This window comes from Ogataea polymorpha (genome assembly GCF_001664045.1).
Source record: "Ogataea polymorpha strain NCYC 495 leu1.1 chromosome Unknown OGAPOscaffold_4, whole genome shotgun sequence".
NCBI classification, from domain to species: domain Eukaryota; kingdom Fungi; phylum Ascomycota; class Pichiomycetes; order Pichiales; family Pichiaceae; genus Ogataea; species Ogataea polymorpha.
This window is the reverse complement of record NW_017264701.1, coordinates 506,588-527,107: the sequence shown is the minus strand read 5'-3', so window position 1 is coordinate 527,107 and position 20,520 is coordinate 506,588. Positions and strand designations below refer to the sequence as shown.

The 20,520-nt window shown below is 49.9% G+C and overlaps 14 protein-coding genes across 14 annotated transcripts; 8 read left to right on the top strand and 6 right to left on the bottom strand.

Annotated features, from left to right (window-relative positions):
* Window positions 1–184: 184 nt before the first annotated feature.
* Window positions 185–862, top strand: OGAPODRAFT_49288 (uncharacterized protein; the record flags this gene model as incomplete). The annotated part of the gene is made up of 1 exon (XM_018355620.1): window positions 185–862. The coding sequence occupies one exon, from the start codon at window positions 185–187 to the stop codon at window positions 860–862; it is 678 nt and encodes a 225-aa protein (XP_018210612.1).
* On the bottom strand, window positions 239–4,793 carry OGAPODRAFT_76606 (uncharacterized protein). The gene has a single exon (XM_018356203.1). The coding sequence runs from the start codon at window positions 1,813–1,815 to the stop codon at window positions 865–867; it is 951 nt and encodes a 316-aa protein (XP_018210610.1). The 5' UTR covers window positions 1,816–4,793; the 3' UTR covers window positions 239–864.
* On the top strand, window positions 2,475–3,062 carry OGAPODRAFT_48517 (uncharacterized protein; the record flags this gene model as incomplete). Its single annotated transcript, XM_018355592.1, has 1 exon — window positions 2,475–3,062. A coding segment is annotated over one exon (588 nt), but the record flags the coding sequence as incomplete, so codon positions are not given.
* Window positions 4,794–4,832: 39 nt separating the features above from the next.
* Window positions 4,833–7,087, top strand: OGAPODRAFT_94120 (uncharacterized protein; the record flags this gene model as incomplete). Its single annotated transcript, XM_018357474.1, has 1 exon — window positions 4,833–7,087. The coding sequence occupies one exon, from the start codon at window positions 4,833–4,835 to the stop codon at window positions 7,080–7,082; it is 2,250 nt and encodes a 749-aa protein (XP_018210609.1). The 3' UTR covers window positions 7,083–7,087.
* Window positions 7,087–8,502, bottom strand: OGAPODRAFT_100386 (uncharacterized protein; the record flags this gene model as incomplete). The annotated part of the gene is made up of 2 exons (XM_018352975.1): window positions 7,087–7,454; window positions 7,599–8,502. The coding sequence occupies 2 exons, from the start codon at window positions 8,500–8,502 to the stop codon at window positions 7,087–7,089; spliced, it is 1,272 nt and encodes a 423-aa protein (XP_018210608.1).
* Window positions 8,503–8,561: 59 nt separating this feature from the next.
* Window positions 8,562–10,134, bottom strand: OGAPODRAFT_16508 (uncharacterized protein). Its single transcript, XM_018354480.1, has one exon. It carries the CDS (start codon window positions 10,092–10,094, stop codon window positions 8,589–8,591), a length of 1,506 nt encoding a protein of 501 aa, XP_018210607.1. The 5' UTR covers window positions 10,095–10,134; the 3' UTR covers window positions 8,562–8,588.
* A 118-nt stretch (window positions 10,135–10,252) lies between these two features.
* Window positions 10,253–11,871, bottom strand: OGAPODRAFT_94117 (uncharacterized protein; the record flags this gene model as incomplete). The annotated part of the gene is made up of 1 exon (XM_018357473.1): window positions 10,253–11,871. Exon 1 carries the CDS (start codon window positions 11,528–11,530, stop codon window positions 10,253–10,255), a length of 1,278 nt encoding a protein of 425 aa, XP_018210606.1. The 5' UTR covers window positions 11,531–11,871.
* A 7-nt stretch (window positions 11,872–11,878) lies between these two features.
* OGAPODRAFT_16507 (uncharacterized protein) lies at window positions 11,879–14,216 on the top strand. Its single transcript, XM_018354479.1, has one exon. It carries the CDS (start codon window positions 11,900–11,902, stop codon window positions 13,223–13,225), a length of 1,326 nt encoding a protein of 441 aa, XP_018210605.1. The 5' UTR covers window positions 11,879–11,899; the 3' UTR covers window positions 13,226–14,216.
* Window positions 13,272–14,216, bottom strand: OGAPODRAFT_16506 (uncharacterized protein). Its single transcript, XM_018354478.1, has one exon. The coding sequence runs from the start codon at window positions 14,208–14,210 to the stop codon at window positions 13,299–13,301; it is 912 nt and encodes a 303-aa protein (XP_018210604.1). The 5' UTR covers window positions 14,211–14,216; the 3' UTR covers window positions 13,272–13,298.
* Window positions 14,217–14,377: 161 nt separating this feature from the next.
* OGAPODRAFT_16505 (uncharacterized protein) lies at window positions 14,378–15,673 on the top strand. The gene has a single exon (XM_018354477.1). The coding sequence runs from the start codon at window positions 14,431–14,433 to the stop codon at window positions 15,643–15,645; it is 1,215 nt and encodes a 404-aa protein (XP_018210603.1). The 5' UTR covers window positions 14,378–14,430; the 3' UTR covers window positions 15,646–15,673.
* A 47-nt stretch (window positions 15,674–15,720) lies between these two features.
* OGAPODRAFT_16504 (chorismate mutase) lies at window positions 15,721–18,216 on the top strand. Its single transcript, XM_018354476.1, has one exon. The coding sequence runs from the start codon at window positions 16,488–16,490 to the stop codon at window positions 17,328–17,330; it is 843 nt and encodes a 280-aa protein (XP_018210602.1). The 5' UTR covers window positions 15,721–16,487; the 3' UTR covers window positions 17,331–18,216.
* Window positions 15,721–18,231, bottom strand: OGAPODRAFT_100371 (uncharacterized protein; the record flags this gene model as incomplete). Its single annotated transcript, XM_018352974.1, has 1 exon — window positions 15,721–18,231. One exon carries the CDS (start codon window positions 18,229–18,231, stop codon window positions 17,368–17,370), a length of 864 nt encoding a protein of 287 aa, XP_018210601.1. The 3' UTR covers window positions 15,721–17,367.
* Window positions 18,232–18,374: 143 nt separating this feature from the next.
* On the top strand, window positions 18,375–20,491 carry OGAPODRAFT_16502 (uncharacterized protein). Its single transcript, XM_018354475.1, has one exon. It carries the CDS (start codon window positions 19,282–19,284, stop codon window positions 20,452–20,454), a length of 1,173 nt encoding a protein of 390 aa, XP_018210599.1. The 5' UTR covers window positions 18,375–19,281; the 3' UTR covers window positions 20,455–20,491.
* Window positions 18,510–19,232, top strand: OGAPODRAFT_8460 (uncharacterized protein; the record flags this gene model as incomplete). Its single annotated transcript, XM_018356774.1, has 1 exon — window positions 18,510–19,232. The coding sequence occupies one exon, from the start codon at window positions 18,510–18,512 to the stop codon at window positions 19,230–19,232; it is 723 nt and encodes a 240-aa protein (XP_018210600.1).
* Window positions 20,492–20,520: the final 29 nt, after the last annotated feature.

Sequence of the window (20,520 nt, the reverse complement as noted above, 5' to 3'; positions counted from 1 at the left end):
TTATCGAGAATCGACCTGGTCGGGGCGAACTGGAGCGAACCAGGTCAAAAGGGTAATTACATCCGGCATGGCTCTGAATTGGGTGAAAGCCAGCCACTGCTAGGGCTTCACTCGCCGTAATCCACGCTTCGTTGTGGCTTCATGTTGAGACGATCGACGCAATATTTTTTTTCTTGCAAAACCAATGGACACTACTAAACTCAACCATTCGAAACTAGGCACTAAGGAATACTGGGACAATTTCTACAAACTAGAGAAGGAGAACTTTGCAGAAAACCCAGATGATACGGGTGAATGCTGGTTTGCAGACTCTGGGGCCGAGGAGAAAATTGTAGACTTTGTGTTCTCGAATCTGGATCCTAATGTCTCTGTCTGCGATCTTGGCACGGGAAATGGACATCTCCTTTTCGAGATCCTTCAAGAGGGCTGGAAGGGACAACTCGTGGGAGTTGACTACAGCGAGGCCAGCGTCCAGTTTGCCAGGACCATCGCAGAAACTAACGATTTGAATGTAGAATTCTATCAAAGCGATATACTCAATCTGGAAGACCAGTTTCTCAAGACCAATGCGGGAAATTTCGACCTGGTTTTGGACAAGGGCACGTTGGATGCGATTGCCCTCAGCAATAACCTGTATGACGGCAAAACAGGACAGGAAGTGTATCCAGACACGGTGAAAGTCTTGCTGAAAAAAAATGCAGTGTTGCTGGTGACGTCGTGCAATTTTACCCAAGACGAGCTGATCAAGGTAGTAACTTCTTCAGGCAACTTTGAGGTTTGGAAGACTGTCGAGTACCCGGTATTCGAGTTTGGCGGGGTTAAAGGCTCTGCCATATGTACTGTTGCATTTAAACGCAGGTAACGCTAATTCACTTCCTTTACCAGCTTTTCGATCACGTTGTAGAGTTTTGATGAATTCTCGACCATACCAATCTTAAATGCGTACTGCACCGGTTTTGAGTCCTCAACAACCTGAACCCGAATGAACTTATCGCTGTTCAACGAGCTGGCCATTCCTTTGAAAACCTCCACTCCCTTCACAATTGGCACGTTCAAAATAAGCTTCAATATACCGTCTTGACGCATGACAAGCCGAGCATGGTAATGTTTGATTGGGTTGATGAATTTGTTCACTTTCAAGATGCCAACCCCTTTTTCCTTCCACCCATCAGAAACCTTGGTCAAATCCATGTGGTATAATTTGGCTTTAACCTGGAACAAGGTCTCCTCTTCCTCTTCTCCTGACTTGACTTCTTGTTTCTCAAGGTGGACCTTTTTGTAAACCTCCTTCGAGACCTCTTTGTCCTCGGGCTCTGCAGAGCTTTCCTGTGGCTCGTCAAATATCGATTTCTTGCCAATTGCATGTTGGAACGCATTTCCAAAAGTTGACCCGGTACCAAATACGCTCTTTGGTGCTTCTTTCTTTTCCTCTGTCTTGTCCTTATCTTTATCGTCTTGTTTCTCGAACACGTTCTTTTTCGACAGCATAGAGAATCCACTGGCTTGTCCAAACGTTGTCCGGGCACCAAATACAAACTTAGACTCTAGCTTCTCTGTCTTTTCGTCTATCGCATCAGAATTTTTATTTGTCTCGCGAGGAGCGCTATTCTCCTCTGTCTCTGTATCTTTTGTGTCATCTTCCTGCGTTTTCTCTTCCTGCGTCTCTTCGTTCTTCTTCAGGCTCTTTGCTCTTTTCACGTCACCTTTTTCTTCTTCATCAATCGGCCTCTTCTTTTCTGGTAATTGAACTGCTTCAGGCTCTGAATCAAGCTGCTGCTTTTCCACGGCCGCCTCTTTCCTATCGGTCTCACCCATATTTTGCTAACAAAATTAAAGCAAATTATTTTTGCGTCGATCGACTCTTAGTTTCCGTCTCCATAGTAAACCCTTTGGTAATTGCGTGCAATCCACTCTATCAGTGATTTTGAGTCAATCCACAGGTAGAACACACCTACCAATGTAATTGAAGAAATGATACAGCAGACAGAGAAAAATGCTACGCGGGAAATCAGATAAACCGTGTCTGGGTTAGTCGTTGGGTGGACATAAAAGCGGGAACGGTACTTCCCATAATCCTAAGACCCTTTGAAATAGTGCACCATAACTCCATGAGCTCAAATATTGCTTGGTAGACAAACGCTAGCTCCCTAACTTTTGAATCATTTTTTTTGATCCCTCTTTTCCTCAAAACTTAATAAGAAAAAAATAAACAAACAAATATAAACATGGACCTTCACTTGAGAACAAGACAGTTTTCGGGGGATTCTGTCCCTGTTTTCACAAGGAGTGAGACAAATCCAAACCAAATAGCGTTGTCCAAGTTCGATGCATCGTTTGACTTCAAATCTGTCTCACAAGAGCCTGAATGTCTGTTTGAAACCGTAGGAAGACCTATTTTGGACGACCGGCTGTTCAAGGGACAAGACTGCTTGCTTTTTACCCTAGGACCATCTAATTCTGGTAAGACTCATACTATGTTCGATCCAGAAACGGGCCTTGCTGTGAACTCTCTTCGGTATGTGTTTGATAGTCTGTCTCAATATGGAGATATCAGCACCGATCACAAAAGGCTGGCAGGTCTCGTGGGCAATTTGTGGAACGGTAACACTTCTCAGCAGAGGCTTGTGGACTCTGAGTATGCAGTCACGTTATCGATGTTTGAAATCTACAACGACAACATCAAAGATCTGCTTATGAACTCCACTACCAAAAAAACGAAATCTTTCCTCGACATCGTCACCGACCCTGTGGACCAGAAGCTGAAGCCTTATAATCTGTCTCAATTCATGGTGAGCGACTTTGAAAGCTCAATCCGAACTTTGAACCGTGGGCTTTCGAATCGGAAAACCTGCACTACCCATATCAACAGAGACTCCTCGAGATCTCATTGTTTTGTGTTTATCAATGTTGTTCGCATCTCGGGTAAAAGTGTCAATAGTTCCAGACTGACTCTCGCAGATCTCGCTGGCCTGGAAAGATCGAAGCTATCTATGACAAGCGGTCTGAATTTGAGGGAGGGAGGCTTCACTAATGCTTCACTTACGCAGCTTGGAAGATGCTTGGAGCTTGTTGCCACCAAGCAATTCAACAAGTCTCTATTGCGCACCAACAAATTAACTCGTCTGCTTTTTCATGACTATGTCAAGAGCAAAAGCTTAATCTCCATTATTGTCAATTTAGATCCTGCTGGAGATGAGGGCCTGATTCTTCAAACTTTGAGATACGTTAATCCAGTTCAGTATCAGCAAATTCCTAGGCATACTTCCTCTGCATGCTCTCATATTAAAGCGGCTGTTGATAGTAAAGCTCAACATGAGCTGCTATGCCAGTTGGATACCCTGAAGCTATACCAGCAGAAGCTGGAAACCAAAGTGGCTAAGCTTGAAGAAGAAGTGGTGCAAACGGAAGTTCGTGTTCGTCAGCAACTCTATGAGGAGAATGAGGCCAAACTGAACCAGATAGCTGTGGAACACAACAATGAGATCTTCCAACTAAACCAGGAGCACGAACTTGAGACAAATTCTAAGCTCAAAGAAGTGTCCCAATGTTATCAGGAAAAACTTGATCGGGAGGTGAGCTTGAAGAATGACGAAATTCAAAAGTCCAAGGCTTTGGTTGAGGAGCTCAAGAGTGAGTGCGAGCAGCTGAAGCAACTGAATCAGCGTTTGGAAACCCAAATGAATGAATTGAAGGACCAGCATGACCAGAAAATAAAGGAAGCTCAACAAGAGCTCCACTTGTCTCTTGAAGACACTGACAGGTTGCGCAAGATGGTCCAAGAAGCAGAAGAGCAAGGTCGTAAGATGGGTTGCGAGCTCGCCTTGAAGGAGTCTGAAATAAGTGAATTGAGGGAGAATAATTCCAAGCTGCAACAAGAGATATCAAGCAGCTCGCTGGGATTCGAACTCAAATCCAAGAAGCTAGAGGAGGAGTTCCAAACGAAACTAGAAACCGAGCTTGAAGTGCGTGAACAAGAGATTCAATCTCTGAAAAACCTGATGCAGGAGAACTCCAAGAACCTCGCATCTGAGCACGAGAAAGACACCCAGACTTTGAAGAGCCAACACGAACAAACTGTCGAATCTCTCAAGGAGCAGCATAAACATGAGCTTGAGTCGCTGAAGGCCGAACATGAGAACCAGATGGCGCCTCTTCGTGAACGCATTAAGTCTCTGATCAAGGAGCTAGACACGAACAACATCATGATGTCTGAATTCCAAGATACGCATGACAAGCAGATCTCGGAGATGAATCATAGCACGGAGGAGATGGCAAAAGAGTTAGAGTCCAAGAAAAGGGAGGTAGAGGATCTACAGAACAAGCTTGCGCAGGTGGAGACAAAAAGCAAGAACGATATCAGAAACCTGAGGTCGCAACTGGAGTCCGTGAAGACCAAGATGAATGTGCTGGACTCCGTAGACCGTGCCAAAACACCGTCCGAGTCTCCAGTTAAAGCTCCAACCAAGTCTCCATACTTATTCCCCACCGATCTTTACACGACGAATATGACCATGCCGATCTCCATTTTCGAGGACCACTCTCCGCAAAGAGAGTCTTCGGTGCGCAAGTCGCCTGGACGCAAGAAGAAGAGCAAGAAGACAGACAAGGGCGAGCACGGCCATAATCAGAGCCAAGGTCAGAACGATGTTTTGAAGCCAACGAACAAGCTCGTCGAGACAGAGCCCCTACGCAAGCACTCTTTATCTCCAACCAAGTCGGGCCGCAAGAAGCTCCGCCACGTGGATCTCGAGGAAGACCTGGCTATCAGTGAGTAGGAACACTAAGCATTAATTAATTATACTGGAATAAAACTCTACACCATTTTTTTAGTAATGGCTCCGATCAAGCGACGGACTTTCACTGGGTGCGACACCTGTCGAAATCGCAAGGTCAAGTGTGACGGTCGACGGCCGCAATGTTTGCGCTGCCAAAAGGCCAATGTCGAGTGTCTTGGATACGGGATTCGTCTTCGTTTCTACGAGTATCTTATCGCTGGTCCAAGGGGCCTTGAGGTGAGTGGAGGCGGTCCTGTTGTCCAGCATCAGCGCAGACATGTTCCCTTCATGACATTTCGCAATGGGTATTTATTTCCAGAGGACATGGACTCTGATTTGGACAAGATTGATAACAGCGAGGAGAAATTCATAGGGCCCTTTGGAGTGTTCCGGTTAAACAAAGAAGACAGGGTGGAGCGGCCAGCCTTTGTTGCAGCACCGTCGTCTTTTGTTGCTCCAACATTTGAGACAATTATTCCTCGGGAGCTGTGGCTACACCCGCGGTTGCAAGTCGATGCGCTTTTGACCTACCGAACAATGATTGGAGACGCTATGGTCAGCACCAACGATTGGGAGATGGTGAAGCGGGAGATTTTCACCGAGTACTATGGCAACACGCCTCGTAACAGGCTTGTGGACCGTATCATGTTGAGTGATTCCGAGATGGAGGCAGTAACGGAAAGGTATCTGAAAAAATTAGTGTGGGAGCTGGGTCCTCAGAACACGGACGATGTGTTTCTAGATTTTCTCGAGCACCCCAAGACACGCAGCTGGATCCAGCAGTTTCCGCGACAGTGTACTAGCTTGATGTTTGTGGCTTATAAAGGCAGCATTCTGGACAAGCTTGTGGTGCCGACTCTGCTTCGCGACGTGGGCGAGTTAGTGGTGCAAAAAGCCCGAAAATCAGGACACAACAATGTGTTCTACCTGCTGAAACAGACGTTTGTGCTGCAGTCGCTGGCAATATCGACGCTGGGCAGATACCAGGCGCTTTTTGACATATCTGGGGAACACGAGAGCTCGATGTCTCTGCTGCGTTCGTTCATTTATTTGCGTGAGGCTAGTTTGGCCAACCTGAGCCGTGTTTTGAGTCCATTGGTGAGCATGAAGGGCGAACGTCCAGAAGTGACGAACGACGAGCTGCTCGACACGATGCTGCACAACGGCATGATTGACCAGCTACTGATGGTGATCTTGATGGCCATCAAACTGGACGAGTCGATGAGCATATTCCATAACTACAAGTTTTTGTACGGTGTTGCGAGCGGTATCGGCAAGTTACTTGAGACTCGCGAGCTGGAGAGCAGCACGAAAGACCTCATGCTGTGGCTGCGGTACCTGAACATGTTATTCAAGTCGACTTCGATCATCGATATCGAGAACTACCATTTAGAGGAGGAAAAATTGGATCTCAAGGAGGTGGCTCTGCCAATGGAGGACCCGACAAAAATCGAAATCAAGCAGCTGGTCGTCGAGGAGAGCTGGGAACAGCTTCAGCTCAGCAACGTGCCGCGCAGGCTGGCGCAGCGACCGCCTGTTGAGGACAAACCTCCGCGAAAATACGTTGTGCAATTTACGTATGGCGAGCAAATGGAGTCAGAAGACGATGAAGCCAATGAGCATGAAAACGAAGGCGAGCCCATTCGGTTCAGTCTTCCTATTGCAGACCTTCCAATCTCTCCAATCGAGCTCAATTTCGGAATCCCCCGTAGTCTGCTCGAGCTGATGGAACGCACTGTGGAGCTGTCCGACCACAGAAATTATATTCTGCGGAAAAAAGTGTACCCACGCAATTTCCCCAAGCAGTGCTGCGACCTGGAAGAGGACCTGCGCAACTGGAAGCTTCCATGGGTGCTGTACGAGCAGCGCGACGGCGTGCTGTATTTTTACAGCCCCCTGCACGAGAGCGTGTACCATCTGACGGTATGTTTTTACTACACCACGCTTATGTTTTTCTACCGCATAATTAAAGAGTTGCATCCCAACCAGCTGCAGAGCCACGTTGCGTCCACGTTGTACCATTTGGAGGCCCTGTGGAACTTGAAGCTGCGCGTGCGTCGGACGGCCGACTTGCGTGTAAACCTGCCGTTTTGGTGCTTTTTCCTGTCAGGCTCCGACGCCCTGGACGAAGAGCTCCAGACCCGCTACGACATTCTTGGCCGCACGGCGTTCGACGCAGGCGACCGCTGGATCGGCAAACAGGCGCTCTTTGAGATTTGGCGTGGCCGCAATAGCAACGATGACGAGCTGCGTGTCGCTTCGTGGCTCGACCTGGTGAAATACTGGCATATCGGTGGATACATGTAATTAATCATCTAAATCTATTGACAATTAGCCTTTCTGCCCCAACCGCGTCCAGCTCGCCTTTGCTGACCCACAGTTGGTGGAACGTCCCGAGCGATGACAAAATACTGCCCCCGACCCACGAGGCGTATCTTCTTTCTATGGTGTTTCCAGAAGCGTGGATCCTAATTTTGAGACTAGGATTGGCCAGCGACAACTCGGAGTGCAGTTTGGCGCTCAGTCCCGGCACGAGCGACGTGCTGCCCACGAGGACAATATTGTTAGCCAGTTGTGGCTTCAGATCGATATCCAGCCGGTCCAGAACGGTCTGAACCAGCTTCAGCAGTCCAAAGCCCTTCTGGGCCTCGGCGGAGTCCTCCTCCGGCTTGTCCTTGTCTTCATCCTCTGGTTTCTTTGCTCTTCTCATAGGCACATATTCCTTGCTGCTGGCCTCGTTTGCGTTGCCCAAATGTTTGACAATATTGCCGTCCTCAGGCGTCTCCCAGCCCTTGACGGGCTTAGAGAGGGTTTCGAGCGGACTGAAAAGCGAGTTGCTCAGTATGGTGCGGTCTTTTTTCGAAAACGGAACTGAAATGCCGTCAGGCAACTCAAACCACCGCACCTCGTCGTCGGCCTCCTTGGCCTCCTGGGTCTCCTCGCTGTCATCGTCCATACAGTTTAGTAGCGTCTCCTTCATCTCCTGAAGGATCCTCAACTTGGAGTATTCGAGGAACGACCCAGACACCTCGAAATCGTACTTCCGCTCCTCAAACTGCGCCGTGGTCGTCTCAGATTCCCAGTGAACTATTTTTTTCGATTTAATCATGTAGTGAGGCCGCAACGCGATCTTCTTGTCTTGTAGAAACTGCTCAAACTGCTGGTTCAAAAAAGCCCCCGCATACCGCGTGCCCATGACCTGATTTTTCAGACACAACCCGTCCACGATGGGAGTCACAGTGACAAGATCATGGCCAACGTCCACCACGAGACAGTTGGGACGGCCGTGCGCAAAAGACACCGTTGTGGGTTGTTTCACAAGGTAGAACGCAGGGAACTTGTGTTTTTCCAAAAACAGCTTCAGCGCGTTGACTTTGCTCTCGTAAGAGCTCATGGTGGACTCGGTTAGCAGCACAGGCTGTTGAGTAGGATCAATGTCCAGTTTCTCAAACATGTACCCCAATTGTGCCTCGAAGCCCTCCCAGTCGACCACGGCGTTGTTTTCGACAATGTGCTTGATTTCGAGGCTTTTCTGCGGCAATAACAGCAAAGTCTCGTCGAAAATGCGTCTCTTGTTGCCGTCCGTGTCGACCAGGCCATAATACGAGGGAAGCACCATGCTGGGCGAGTCGTAGCCCGCATAGCCAATTTTCGTCTGGTACGATCCGGGATCGATCACAATGGCGTTGATCTCGTCTGCTCCGTAAACCTGTGGCGCAGCGGTCATGGGAGTAAATAAAATACACAAATGGAAAAATAATTAGAAAAAATAATTAATGCTATAGTGTGCCTTTCATTTATTTCTATATTTCTCTACAAACTGACATTCACCTCGGTGTCGACCAAATCGATCAAAAATTGTAGCTCCAGCTTGCGTCTGCTCTCGACCAGCCAATCGTCGGCAAGTCTTCTGGCCCACCCCTTCATGTTGGACACCTCCTCGACGGCGTTGTCCAGCTCGTTCTTGACGAGGTAAGTGTTCACTCTGGCAATCACGGACTCGATGTCGTTGCCAATCAGCTCATCTTCGGTTTTGACAGGCTTGCCAGACTTGGCAAATAGCAATTTCGAAAAGACCAGCGACGAAATGTGGCCAATAAGACCGGCGTTCGGTGGAAGCAGAGACACAGATCTCAGCTCTGGCAAAAGCAGCTCCCATCTAGAGATCAGTTGGGATTGAGTTAGCACCCCTCCGCTTCTCAAAAGCGTGTCGTTCGATGGTAGAGCAGCCACAGCCTGTGTGATCAGCTGGTTGTCCAGAGGAGCAACGAGCTGTTTCAGTTTGGTCAGCTCGGCAACGAGCTCTTCGCCACGTTTAGGAGAGCTTTCGTTCGTGGAAAGCAGTTTCTGCAACGAGCTGATGCTTTTCTTGATTTCTTTGTACGAGAGGTACGCTCCGGCACTCTTGCCGAGCTCGAGCTCGTAGTTTTCAATCTCGGCCACTCTGGCAGCCAAAGCGTCCAATCCCTTGAGTTTTGCATTTCTCTCCGAATCGATCTTCTGGCCGATCACCTTATTGAACTCGTCAATGGCTGCCAACTTCGTCTGCTCTATCAGATTGGCCGCCTCGAGCTCGATCTTCTGTCTGGCGGCCTCCACCTCGACTCTCAGTTGCTGTAAATGGCGTTCCTCGATCTGCTTCTTGGCCTCTTCGAGCTTTTGCACAAACTCCTCGGTCAGCTCGACCTCCTTCTCGCTCAGCTGAGCTTTTAGCTTGTCGTCGAGACTGGCCTCTTCCTGGCTCTTGGATAAGCTGATGGCGCGGTATTTCTCGGCCAACAGCAGCAGGCTCTTCTGCAATGATTCCACAACTTGGTGGTTCTCAAAACTGGTCACCTTCAAGTTCAATGCAGCAATCAGCTCGTTCAAAGCATTGACAGTGCTGTCGATCACCTCGTCGCCCGATTCGAGATGCAACAGCGGAAGACTGCGGCCCACGGCGACCTCTGTGGAGCCGGCGCCAGGAGACTCCTTCAATTCAACCTTGTCGCTCTGAACACCCTGTTTGGGAATTGTAATGGTCTTCTCCAGACCCAGCTTCTCCTTCACCTCGGCAAACGAGTCATTGACCTTAGAGAAAGGGTTCAATAGCTCTTCCTTGTGGTATAGGTAGTAGTCAATGGTCGACACCACCGAGTCACCAAAAGGAACGTAGTCCTCAAATAGATCCTGCACAGTGTCGTTTTTCGTGGCAATGAAGCCTCCTCCAAGGTAGAACGTTGCCGTCAACATGGACAGCCGGAACAGGAACCTTCTAAATGGCCGCGGCTTTTTGGGGCTCTTAATTGGTATGGTAGACTGTAATCTAGCGCCATACATCGCCTGACGCGCGGCCGGATGGAATTTGGCTGCCCTAAACATGAATATTATGAGCGTCGATGAAGTGTTTGTTTGTCCAATTGGAAAATTTTGTTTTGGGGTGATTACATCAGCAAAACGCTAGAGTTTGTGGGCCAAGTAGGGATATTATTTACAGATTAATACTTTAGTTTGGCAATGCATTTATCCAGGATGCGGTTCTCGTTTTCTCTGATACAACGGATTTGGGCTGCGATAGTTGCGTCTTGAACCGTGATGGGCACGTCGGGCAACTTTCTCTGCGCACACCATTGCTGGATGAGTCGTCTGGCAGAAGGGGTTAGTCTATTGAGCCGCGACCGCGACAACTTTTTGCCCGGGGCAGTGAAGAGCTTGGCCACACAGCACAGCTGCGGTGAGGGCGTGCCATTGGCGTTGACATAGCATTCCAAAAGCCACGGCTGCTCGCTCTGACGCGACCACCACCTGAGACGCCTGGAGATGGCAGGGTTGACCCGTTTTCTATGTGCAGACACCTGTTTTCCCAGACAGACGGTGTCATACGGATTATCTTCAACACAGAAGGCGTACCTTGCGAGCAGCTCGGCGTTTGATAAGGGTCCGTAGGTGTTGAATATTTCTGTGTCTGGCACAATGCTCGTGTGAGTAACAATGTCGCATAACTCGGAGTTTTCATCCTTATCTGTGTTGTCTGCGTCTGACAGCAAGTCAGTGGCTTGAGGATCTTCAAAGTCGCCAGAGTCGTCGCTGCCGTGGCCACAGTCCAGCTTGCCACAGTCAGGACACACCTCTGCAAGAGCCTCGAAATGGACAGAGCCCTGGCCATCAGGGTGGTGGTTGAACAAATCAGCGCCAGGAACTAGGCCCGAAAGATGGAAATGGTCGATCTCAAACGCTCGAGACGCCACGGCCAGAACCACGGCAGCAAACTTGGAAAGGTCGGCCAACTCAGCAGGTGCAGGTATCATGGGCGCATGTTGAACCGCAAAGCGTCTGGCCAGCTCATAATGGGCAACAAGCTCTGTATTGTCCAGAACGCCCATGAGATCAGCCTCCGTGCCAGCCAACAGAGACTTGGCTCGCGTGCCCCACATACAGGGTGGCAGCACTGCATCAGCAAGGTTTATGGAGTTGATGTAATCAGACCACGGACTAGCGGCACCAACGTTTTTCTCGTATAGAAAGGCAATCACTAAGGCGTGCATCCCGAAGATTTGGGCGTCGCAGAGAAGGTTGGCTATACACGAATTTTGTGCAGATAAGATAGACGATTTGGGAACGCTGAGCAACACTGTACCAGGCTCGATGGGCCGCGTGGCGAACACACCCACGCCATTCTGAGTGTGTCGGACCTGTAAATCGGTGTGCCAAAAACTCTGGTTATGTGGTTGTTGCAGCCACAAAATAACCTTGCTAGGGTCGGCCGTCGATGTCATAAAAATTGCGGGAAAAATTTCAACTTGCAACAGGCGGTTTAGATCTGCATGCTTTGGGCTTGCATTTGCCGAGCATTAAAGTTTATACTTCCTGATCAGCGCGTCGGCCGAAAACGACAACCACGCCTTCTGCTTGCTCTGCATATTACGCGAAGTTTCGAAAGGGGCACCTCGCATGGATAAATCAGGACACCACTTATTAATAAGGAACACGGTTTACCTAAGCGAGCATTAAAATTTTTCTATTGAAATTAGTTCTTGCCTTTTTCGTCATGTCCGGACCCATTTCTTTTTATTTAAAAGTACAGCCATCTCTAGCATACCTTGTTTCTATAATTATCTTGTCCCCTTCCTCTCGCTTTCTCAACCATGCTCTTAGTATTTGGCCGGCCAAGTATCCAGAAGCTACGCAGCTCCGTTCAGGAGCTGTTCACCAACGTATCTCCGTTGCTGCCCCTTATTGATTGGAAATTGTGCCTGCTATGCGCGGTCTGGTACACGGTCAGTGTCGTTTCGTCCAACAGCACAAAATCCATCCTGCGCAATTTCGACTACCCAGTGACGCTCACAGAGCTCCAGTTCATCATCAACGCCGCCTACTGTTTCCTTACCGTGGCGTTTGTCAAGAAATATGACGCCATGTTTGCATCTCACCGTCATCATCTTAACCCTAACTCTTTGTACGCAGACAAGGAGTCCACGTCGCTGTTGGACAAGTTTCCCAAGGGCACGTTTCCAGTGGAGCTCAACCGGTACGGCTACACCCTCGCAGACTTTCTGACCCCCACACTCTTTATTTTGAAAACAACGCTGCCAATGGGAATGTTCCAGTTCTTGGGCCACATCGCGTCACACAAGGCGACCTCAGTCATCCCCGTTTCTTTAGTTCACACGATTAAGGCACTTTCGCCTCTGACCACCGTTTTAATCTACCGCTTCATGTTCAAGCAGAAGTTTGGAAGCAAGACGTACTTGACCCTGCTTCCGCTGATGGTCGGTGTCATGTTGTCCTGCGTGAAAAACGACAGAATCACCGCCGATTCGGAGTTCTTCTACACCGGTTGCGTGTTTGCATTCGTTTCCATGCTCATCTTTGTTTCGCAAAACATCTTTGCCAAAAAAATCCTAACTTTCGAGACTAAGGACCTCAAGAACGATTATTTCACGCACAGCCTCAACTACAAGGTCGTCAAGAGCGAGTCGGCCACATCCACGCCCATGCTTCCTATCGCGATGACTCCAAAACACATTAGTCCGCCGGTCACGCCTTTGTTGGGCAATTCGTCGCAGTCTCTCAACAAGCTGGTGATCAACTCCGAGAAAAAGCTCGACAAGATGTCAGTGCTGTTTCACTGCTCGTTTGTGGGCTTTGTGCTGACGCTCCCGCTGTATCTACTCTCGGAGTTCTCGTCAGACTCCGGTTTTTCTCTCGCCAAGATCGACCGCTACGTGGCGGGCTTAATTCTCGTCAACGGACTCTCCCATTTCATGCAGAGCGTGGTCGCCTTCCAGATACTCGGAATGGTGAGTCCAATCAACTACAGCATCGCCAACATCCTCAAACGGATCATCATCATCAGCTGCTCGATCCTGGTGGAGGGAACGAAACTCAGCGCAGTCCAGTGGACAGGACTCGCGCTCACATTCATTGGGCTCTACTGCTACGACAAATGGGGTGTGCAGCGCAAGCAGTGAACCGGCTAGTGACATCCAGCATCAGATTCTCATGAAAGCCAAGATTATAAGTAGTCACTTTAATAGTATTTATTTAGTGTCCAGCAGGTTTTTCACCCGTCAGCTCGGCAACAAACTCCTTGGCGTAGTCTCCCAGAGTCACCATGCACACCGTTTGCCAGACTCCCAGCATAACTCTTGGAGTCACGCCTCTGTACAGGCCTTGTATACCGTTGTTCGAGTAAATGTACTTGGCTGCGCCAACAACGCTCAGCTTTTTCGGCCGGTTAGGGTCTTTGGTCTGCGATTGCATCTCGACCCTGATCACCTCGATAGGCTGGTTCCAGGCAGAAAGACCTCCACCAACCACAGACGACAGGATTCTCTCGCCGGCTGCCAGCTTCTCGTCCTTGCTCTTACCTGTCAACGACCTGATGCTGTCTTCTGCAAGTCGCGAAAGACCAAATCTCGAACCCCAATTGGTCATCTGTCTGATGGCCACGGCGTTGACACCTTTGTTGATGCCTCTGATACCGTCTTTGGCAAAGATCTCCTTGAAGACCTCGAAGGTGCTCTTAACAGGAGCTCCGGCTGCAGCAGCCTTGTGACGCGTGATCTCCACGGTCTTCATGCACGTGCAGAATCCCATTGTCAGGTATGCCTGGAACAAACCACCAGTGATTCCTCCACCTATACCAGACACAAACGGAGACGCTCCCAGCAGCTTGAGACGGTATTCGGCCTCCGAAGAGACAAACAACAGCACAGCACCCTTGGTACTGGCCTCAATCCAGGCCCACGGAATCAGGCCCTGGTAGAAACCGTACAATCCTCCACGCGACCAGACGTGTTTGGTGGCCTGAAAAATGGAGAGCGACCGGTTGGCGGCCATAGTGGTTTTGACCACCTCCAAAGGCTGGCCCAGCGTAGTGACCTCAAACATGTTGAGACCTGCCCCGAGCAGGATGTTCGAAAAAGAAATGGGTTTCTTCTGGACCTCGCTCATGGTGCGTTGATAAGTATGGAGAAATGAAAATAAAATCAAAAATGGATAGAGAAGCATTGCAAAATCCTTACACCACCCCGAAAACCCAGCTTTCCTCAGCCAGACCCAACAAAATCCAAATCTGGTAGATTCACTTAAATTTTTTTTTAGTGGGGGCAGGGCAGACAGTCAGACCTGGTGATAAATTAGTTTTCTTTTGATCAGGAGAATTATCAAGAATATGTCGACCACTGTGACACAACGCCGTTTTGGTGACAAGTCTACCAAAGGGCTGCGCGCTATAGACACCGAGGGCAACGAGTTCCAAGTGCCAGACTACTCCATTAAGGAGATTTTGGACAGTATCCCTAAAGAGTGTTTCGAACGCAGACTGACCACGTCCTTTTATTACGTTTTCAGAGATATTGCCGTTTGTCTCGCCATGGGCTGGGTGGCCAATACATACATTCCGCAGGTTCCCTGGGCAGCCTTGAGAGGCGCCTTGTGGCTTGGTTACGCGATCCTGCTGTCGCTGCCTTATACTGGACTATGGGTTTTGGGACACGAGTGCGGCCACCAGGCATTTTCGGACTACGGCTGGCTTAACGACACTGTGGGATGGATCATCCACTCCTACTTGTTCGTTCCGTACTTCTCCTGGAAATACAGCCACGGCAAGCACCACAAGGCCACCGGACACCTCACAAGGGATATGGTTTTCGTTCCTAAGACTGTTGAGGAGTTCAAGAAAGAGCGGGCAGGGGATTCGCGTGTGAAGCTCAGTGAGCTTTCTGAGGACACTCCAATCCAGACCCTGACGTCGTTGCTAATGCAGCAGTTTGGAGGCTGGTGGTGGTATCTGTTGACCAACGTCACTGGCCAAAAATACCCAGACCACAACAAGTTTGCCGTGTCGCACTTCAACCCTGCGTCGCCGATCTTTGAGAAGCGCGATTACTGGTACGTCGTGCTCTCCGACATCGGCGTGCTGGCGCAGTCGTTTGTGGTGTACCAGTGGTGCAAGAGCTTTGGAGGCTTCCACTGCTTCATCAACTGGTTTCTGCCATACGTTTTCACCAACCATTGGCTTGTGTTCATCACGTATCTGCAACACACCGATGTCTCGCTGCCTCACTACGACAACAACGAATGGACATTTGCTAGAGGCGCCGCCGCCACGATCGATAGAGAGTTTGGCTTCGTTGGCTGGTTTTTTTTCCACGATATTATAGAGACCCACGTTCTGCACCACTACGTTTCCCGTATTCCGTTCTACAACGCTAGGCCGGCCACTGAGGGCATCAAGAAGGCCATGGGCATCCATTACCGCCACAGCGACGAGTCCATGTGGTACACTCTGTGGAAATCCGCCAAGGCGTGCCAGTTCGTGGAGGGTGATAACGGTGTTAGGATGTTCCGCAATATAAACGGTGTGGGGGTGGCTCCAAAATCTTGAGCAAATAGATTTGATCAATACAAGTAGTTCCTTTATTATGATGCTTATTTGCCGTTTTTGTAGACGGGGGTACAGCACCGACTCGAACGTTGGGCGGCTGCTCAAGATGTATCCGACATTCAAGAATGCTACGCCCTACGATGTACTTGGTTTGAAACAGAGCAACGTGAGGCAGGAGGAGCTTAAGAAGCGATTCTACGAGTTGGCCAAGGTCTACCATCCGGACTCGGCGCACGATGTTCTGGAAGATAAGGAGAAAGAGCACCGTTTCAAGCGGATTCTTGCCGCGTATGCTCTGCTGAAAAACCCGCAGACACGACAGAACTACGATAACTACGGGATTGGCTGGGAGGACAACTCCAGCGGCCTTTACCGGCCGAAAACTGCTCCGCAGGCTGGCCAATATCGGCCATCCACGTACGGCACCTGGGAGGACAGGTGGCACGGTCAACAAGATTTTGGGTTCGGTTATTACACTGACAACACATGGAGAGACATGGGGCCCAATGCCAGCAATATGGAGACGTTTAGGCAGAATAGGCGTTCCATACTTCTCACGCTGCTTGTTGCCACCGGAATATACACCGCATTGCAGTTTGCACACATCATACTATATGACGATTACATTGGCGGAACGTATCGCGAGTCGCTCACGAGACGCATTAGAATGACAGAGAAATCGCGAAACGACCTTATAGACGCACGTGAAAACTACGGGTTTGGAGGCAGCAAGGAGGAGCGAATCCAGCGGTTTTTGTGGTTCAGACATCTTTCGTGGCTTTTAGGCGAGGATAAGCGGACTTGAGGAGTCGTTTTTTTTTTCCTGTTTAGTTTTTGTAGGTATGGACTTTATGAAACCAGAAACAGTGCTGGACCTTGGCAACATTAGAGATGCCTTGGTCCGGATGGAGGATACGATCATCTTCAACTTTATCGAGCGGTCGCAGTTCTATGCGTCGCCCTCGGTGTACAAAGTCAACCAGTTCCCTATTCCCAACTTCGACGGCTCGTTCTTGGACTGGCTGTTGTCGCAGCACGAGCGAATCCATTCGCAGGTGAGGAGATACGACGCGCCAGACGAGGTGCCTTTTTTCCCCAACGTGCTGGAAAAAACGTTTCTGCCCAAGATCAACTACCCATCGGTGCTAGCCTCCTACGCGGATGAAATCAACGTCAACAAAGAGATACTCAAGATCTACACGTCAGAGATAGTACCAGGAATAGCTGCAGGCAGCGGAGAGCAGGAGGACAACCTTGGCTCGTGCGCAATGGCCGACATCGAGTGCCTGCAGTCGCTATCCAGAAGAATCCATTTTGGCCGTTTTGTCGCAGAGGCTAAATTTATCAGTGAGGGGGACAAGATTGTGGATCTGATCAAAAAGAGAGATGTGGAAGGCATTGAGGCGCTCATCACAAACGCCGAGGTCGAAAAACGGATCTTGGACAGACTTCTGGAGAAGGGTAGGGCGTATGGAACAGACCCGACACTAAAGTTTACGCAGCACATTCAGAGCAAGGTGAAGCCCGAGGTGATTGTGAAAATCTACAAGGATTTCGTGATTCCGCTCACGAAGAAGGTCGAAGTCGACTACTTGCTGAGACGGCTGGAGGACGAGGAGGACGATGATGCGACGCAGAAAAGCGGCGGCTACGTTGACCGGTTTCTCTCCTCTGGCTTGTACTAGAAATTAAATTTTTCAGTACTTTAATTATTCTCGAATTCTAGTTCAGATACCGCATGGTAATTTCAAAGGCCAGAAAAGTGGCCGCGTTGGCTGGGGCAGCTCTCAGAATAGTCGGCGAGAATCCTTTGACTAGCCCCCAGGCACCGCTCTGTCTCCAAATACCCCTAATAGTCTCAACAGCATTTCTATAAACCAGCTTCTTGTAGTTGTCCGTCTGCATGTTGGACTTGATCACATCGATCGGATAAATACTGAACCACATCCCGTAACCTGCCAGCGCCCCAAAGACGCAGAGCTTCCAGTTCTCGATGTCCTTCCTGGCAATATTCCGCGACTCGATCTCGTTTTTCACGAGAGCTTCAAAAGTCAGAAAATACGCTCCGCTACCCAAACTTTCTCTTGCCAGCGTAGGTCCCAGACCCCGGTAGATTAACTTGATGCCTCCCGTATGGTACAGCTTCTTGATCACGTCCAGAGGCCCGTTGAACGTCTTGGTGCCGGTGGTCTGCGTTTGCAATCTGATTCTGATGTGCTCAATTGGTGCGGCTATAAAACCGTTTGCAAATCCTGCTGCTGCTCCGCACACGTAAAACTGAGGCATACTGAGTGAACTTCCAGGGCCGTTGAGACTCGAAAACGTGCGTTTCATGAACTCGTTGACGCCAAACTGCACAGACACACAGGCCCCGACTCCGATCAGAGGGGTCAGCGTCCCTTTGTAGAAGGCCATAGGACCCTCGTTGGTCAGCAGTTGGCGCACTACGTAGACGGGCGAGACGTGACCCTCTGCGGACTGGATACGCACCTTGGTGGTATCGAACGGCTGGCCAACCAGGACCTGGGCTATGCCGCCCATCGTGCCTGCAAAAACGTCCTTCAACGCTCGGTACTCGTCGCTCATGGATGTCGAAAATCTGTGAAAAATTATTAATTTCGCGAATCCACGCGATAAGATACGGGAAAGAAAGGCTGAAGCGGGCAAAGGAAAAAGAATTAAATTGGTCAACAGGTATCTAGAGGAAATTTTTATCCTACAGTGTTGTGCACTTTCCGCTGATTGCATTTTCGATACTCGTGAATCGTCGTCCTACACCAATCTGTCAGCTCCAGACGCTGTTCTCCTTTGTTGTGTCACCTGGCAAAAAAAAAAGTTAGACTCGCTTTATTTCCACTAAATCCATGCCGACGCCTATAAACATTGACCACATAGATACCCAGGAGCGCTACACGGGCTCGACACACCCGCTCAAGGCCAGACACCATGCTCCGCCTCCGCAGATCGTCGCGTCGCCCGGCGTGCGCGACTTCTTCGCCGGCCGGCACAAGTCGCAAGTCTCGTCTTTCCTCAAGCCGAACTCCTCCTTCATAGGGTCCCAGCAGTCCGGCCGGTCGACGTTTGAGGTGCGCGTGGACTTGAAAGAGGTGGACCTGAAAAGATCGTATTTGTGCGGCTACTTCACGATCCACGGCCTGACGGAGTCGCATCCCGAGTTCACCACGTTCTTCAAAGGAGAGATCATCGGCCCGCACCACTCGTTTTACACGGCCCACGAGGAGTGGGGATCCAACAAGCGCAACGACCTCCAGCACTGGAGCAGGTTCCCGTCCTGGAGAAGTCTGGATTTCGACCAGGAAAACGACCTCGCCAACCAACACATATACGACACCGCACTGAACAACGAGCATCTCTACATGAGGTGGAAAGAGATATTTCTCGTTCCGGACGCCAGCGTGAAGAGCATCATGGGAGCCTCATTTGAAGGTTTCTATTACATCTGCTTCAACCAGCTCACGGGCTCGATCTCAGGGCTCTATTTCCACCAGTCGTCGGGCAAATTCCAGCAGCTGGAACTTGCACATGTGCCCGACGGTGGGGTGTTGCCCTCGTTCAGTTTCGCATAATTTTTTCCCCTGCCCTTTTTTTTCTCTCCTTCTGGCGCTCCCATAAAACATGTCGATCGAAGAGGGATATGTCGCCCGCACGCTCAACAACAGACTCGCTTCCAACACCAAACAACAGAAGCAGGCGCCTTCCAGAATAGTGTACGAAAAGGCCAACTTCTACCTGGACTCCCGGTACCATATCATATCTGTGCTTGGAAAGGGCTCGTACGGAACAGTGTGCTCGGCGGTCGACATGCAATCAAAGGATAAGGTGTCCATCGCCATAAAAAAGGTTAGCAACATCTTCAACAAGGAGGTGCTGCTGAAACGCGCGGTGAGAGAGCTCAAGCTCATGTCCTACTTCAAGGGCCACAAAAATATTATCAACTTGGTGGACCTCGACATCGTCTACATGAAGCCCTACGACGGGCTGTACTGTTTCCAGGAGCTGGTAGACTACGATTTGGCCAAGGTGATCCACTCGTCCGTGCAGTTCAGCGAGTTCCACATCCAGTGCTTCCTGTACCAGATCTTATGCGGACTAAAATACATCCACTCCGCAGACGTGATTCATCGAGACCTCAAGCCGGGCAACATTCTGGTGACGAGCCAGGGAGTGCTCAAGATCTGCGACTTCGGCCTCGCACGCGGAATCTCGGAACAGTACATGAACAAGAACCATAGATCCAGCAACATCACCAACTATGTCGCCACGCGGTGGTATCGCGCGCCAGAGTTAATTCTCACAAGAAAACAGTACGGCAAGGAGATCGACATGTGGGCCGTTGGGTGTATTTTTGGCGAGCTGTACGGCCGCAAGCCGCTCTTCATTGGCGACGACCAGATGCACCAGATCAGTGAGATCTGCAAAGTGTTGGGCACTCCCTCAAGAAACGTGATACTAGGGTACAACTCTACTGTGGCGTGGGACTACTTTGCGTCCTCGAAACCGCAGTTCCAGAAACAGGAGTGGTCCAACGTGTATCCTCACGCCAGCGTGCTGGCCCACGATTTGCTTTCGAACCTGCTTTGCTGGAAGGTCGAGAAACGGTACACTGTCGAGCAGTGTTTGGACCACCCCTTACTCGCTGAGGTCCGCAATTTGGAAGACGAGCCAGAGGTTGCACAGCCGTTCGACTTCAGTTTCGAGTGGAAGTGTCGCACCGTCAACGACATGAAAATCCTGCTACACGAGGAAGTCGAGCTTTTCCGCAAGGAAAGAAAGGCGACGCTCAAGTAGGGCTCCGTGGTATACTGTAAGCTAATGAGATTAGAATAAATGATACACGTATGAAAAATAAGGCTG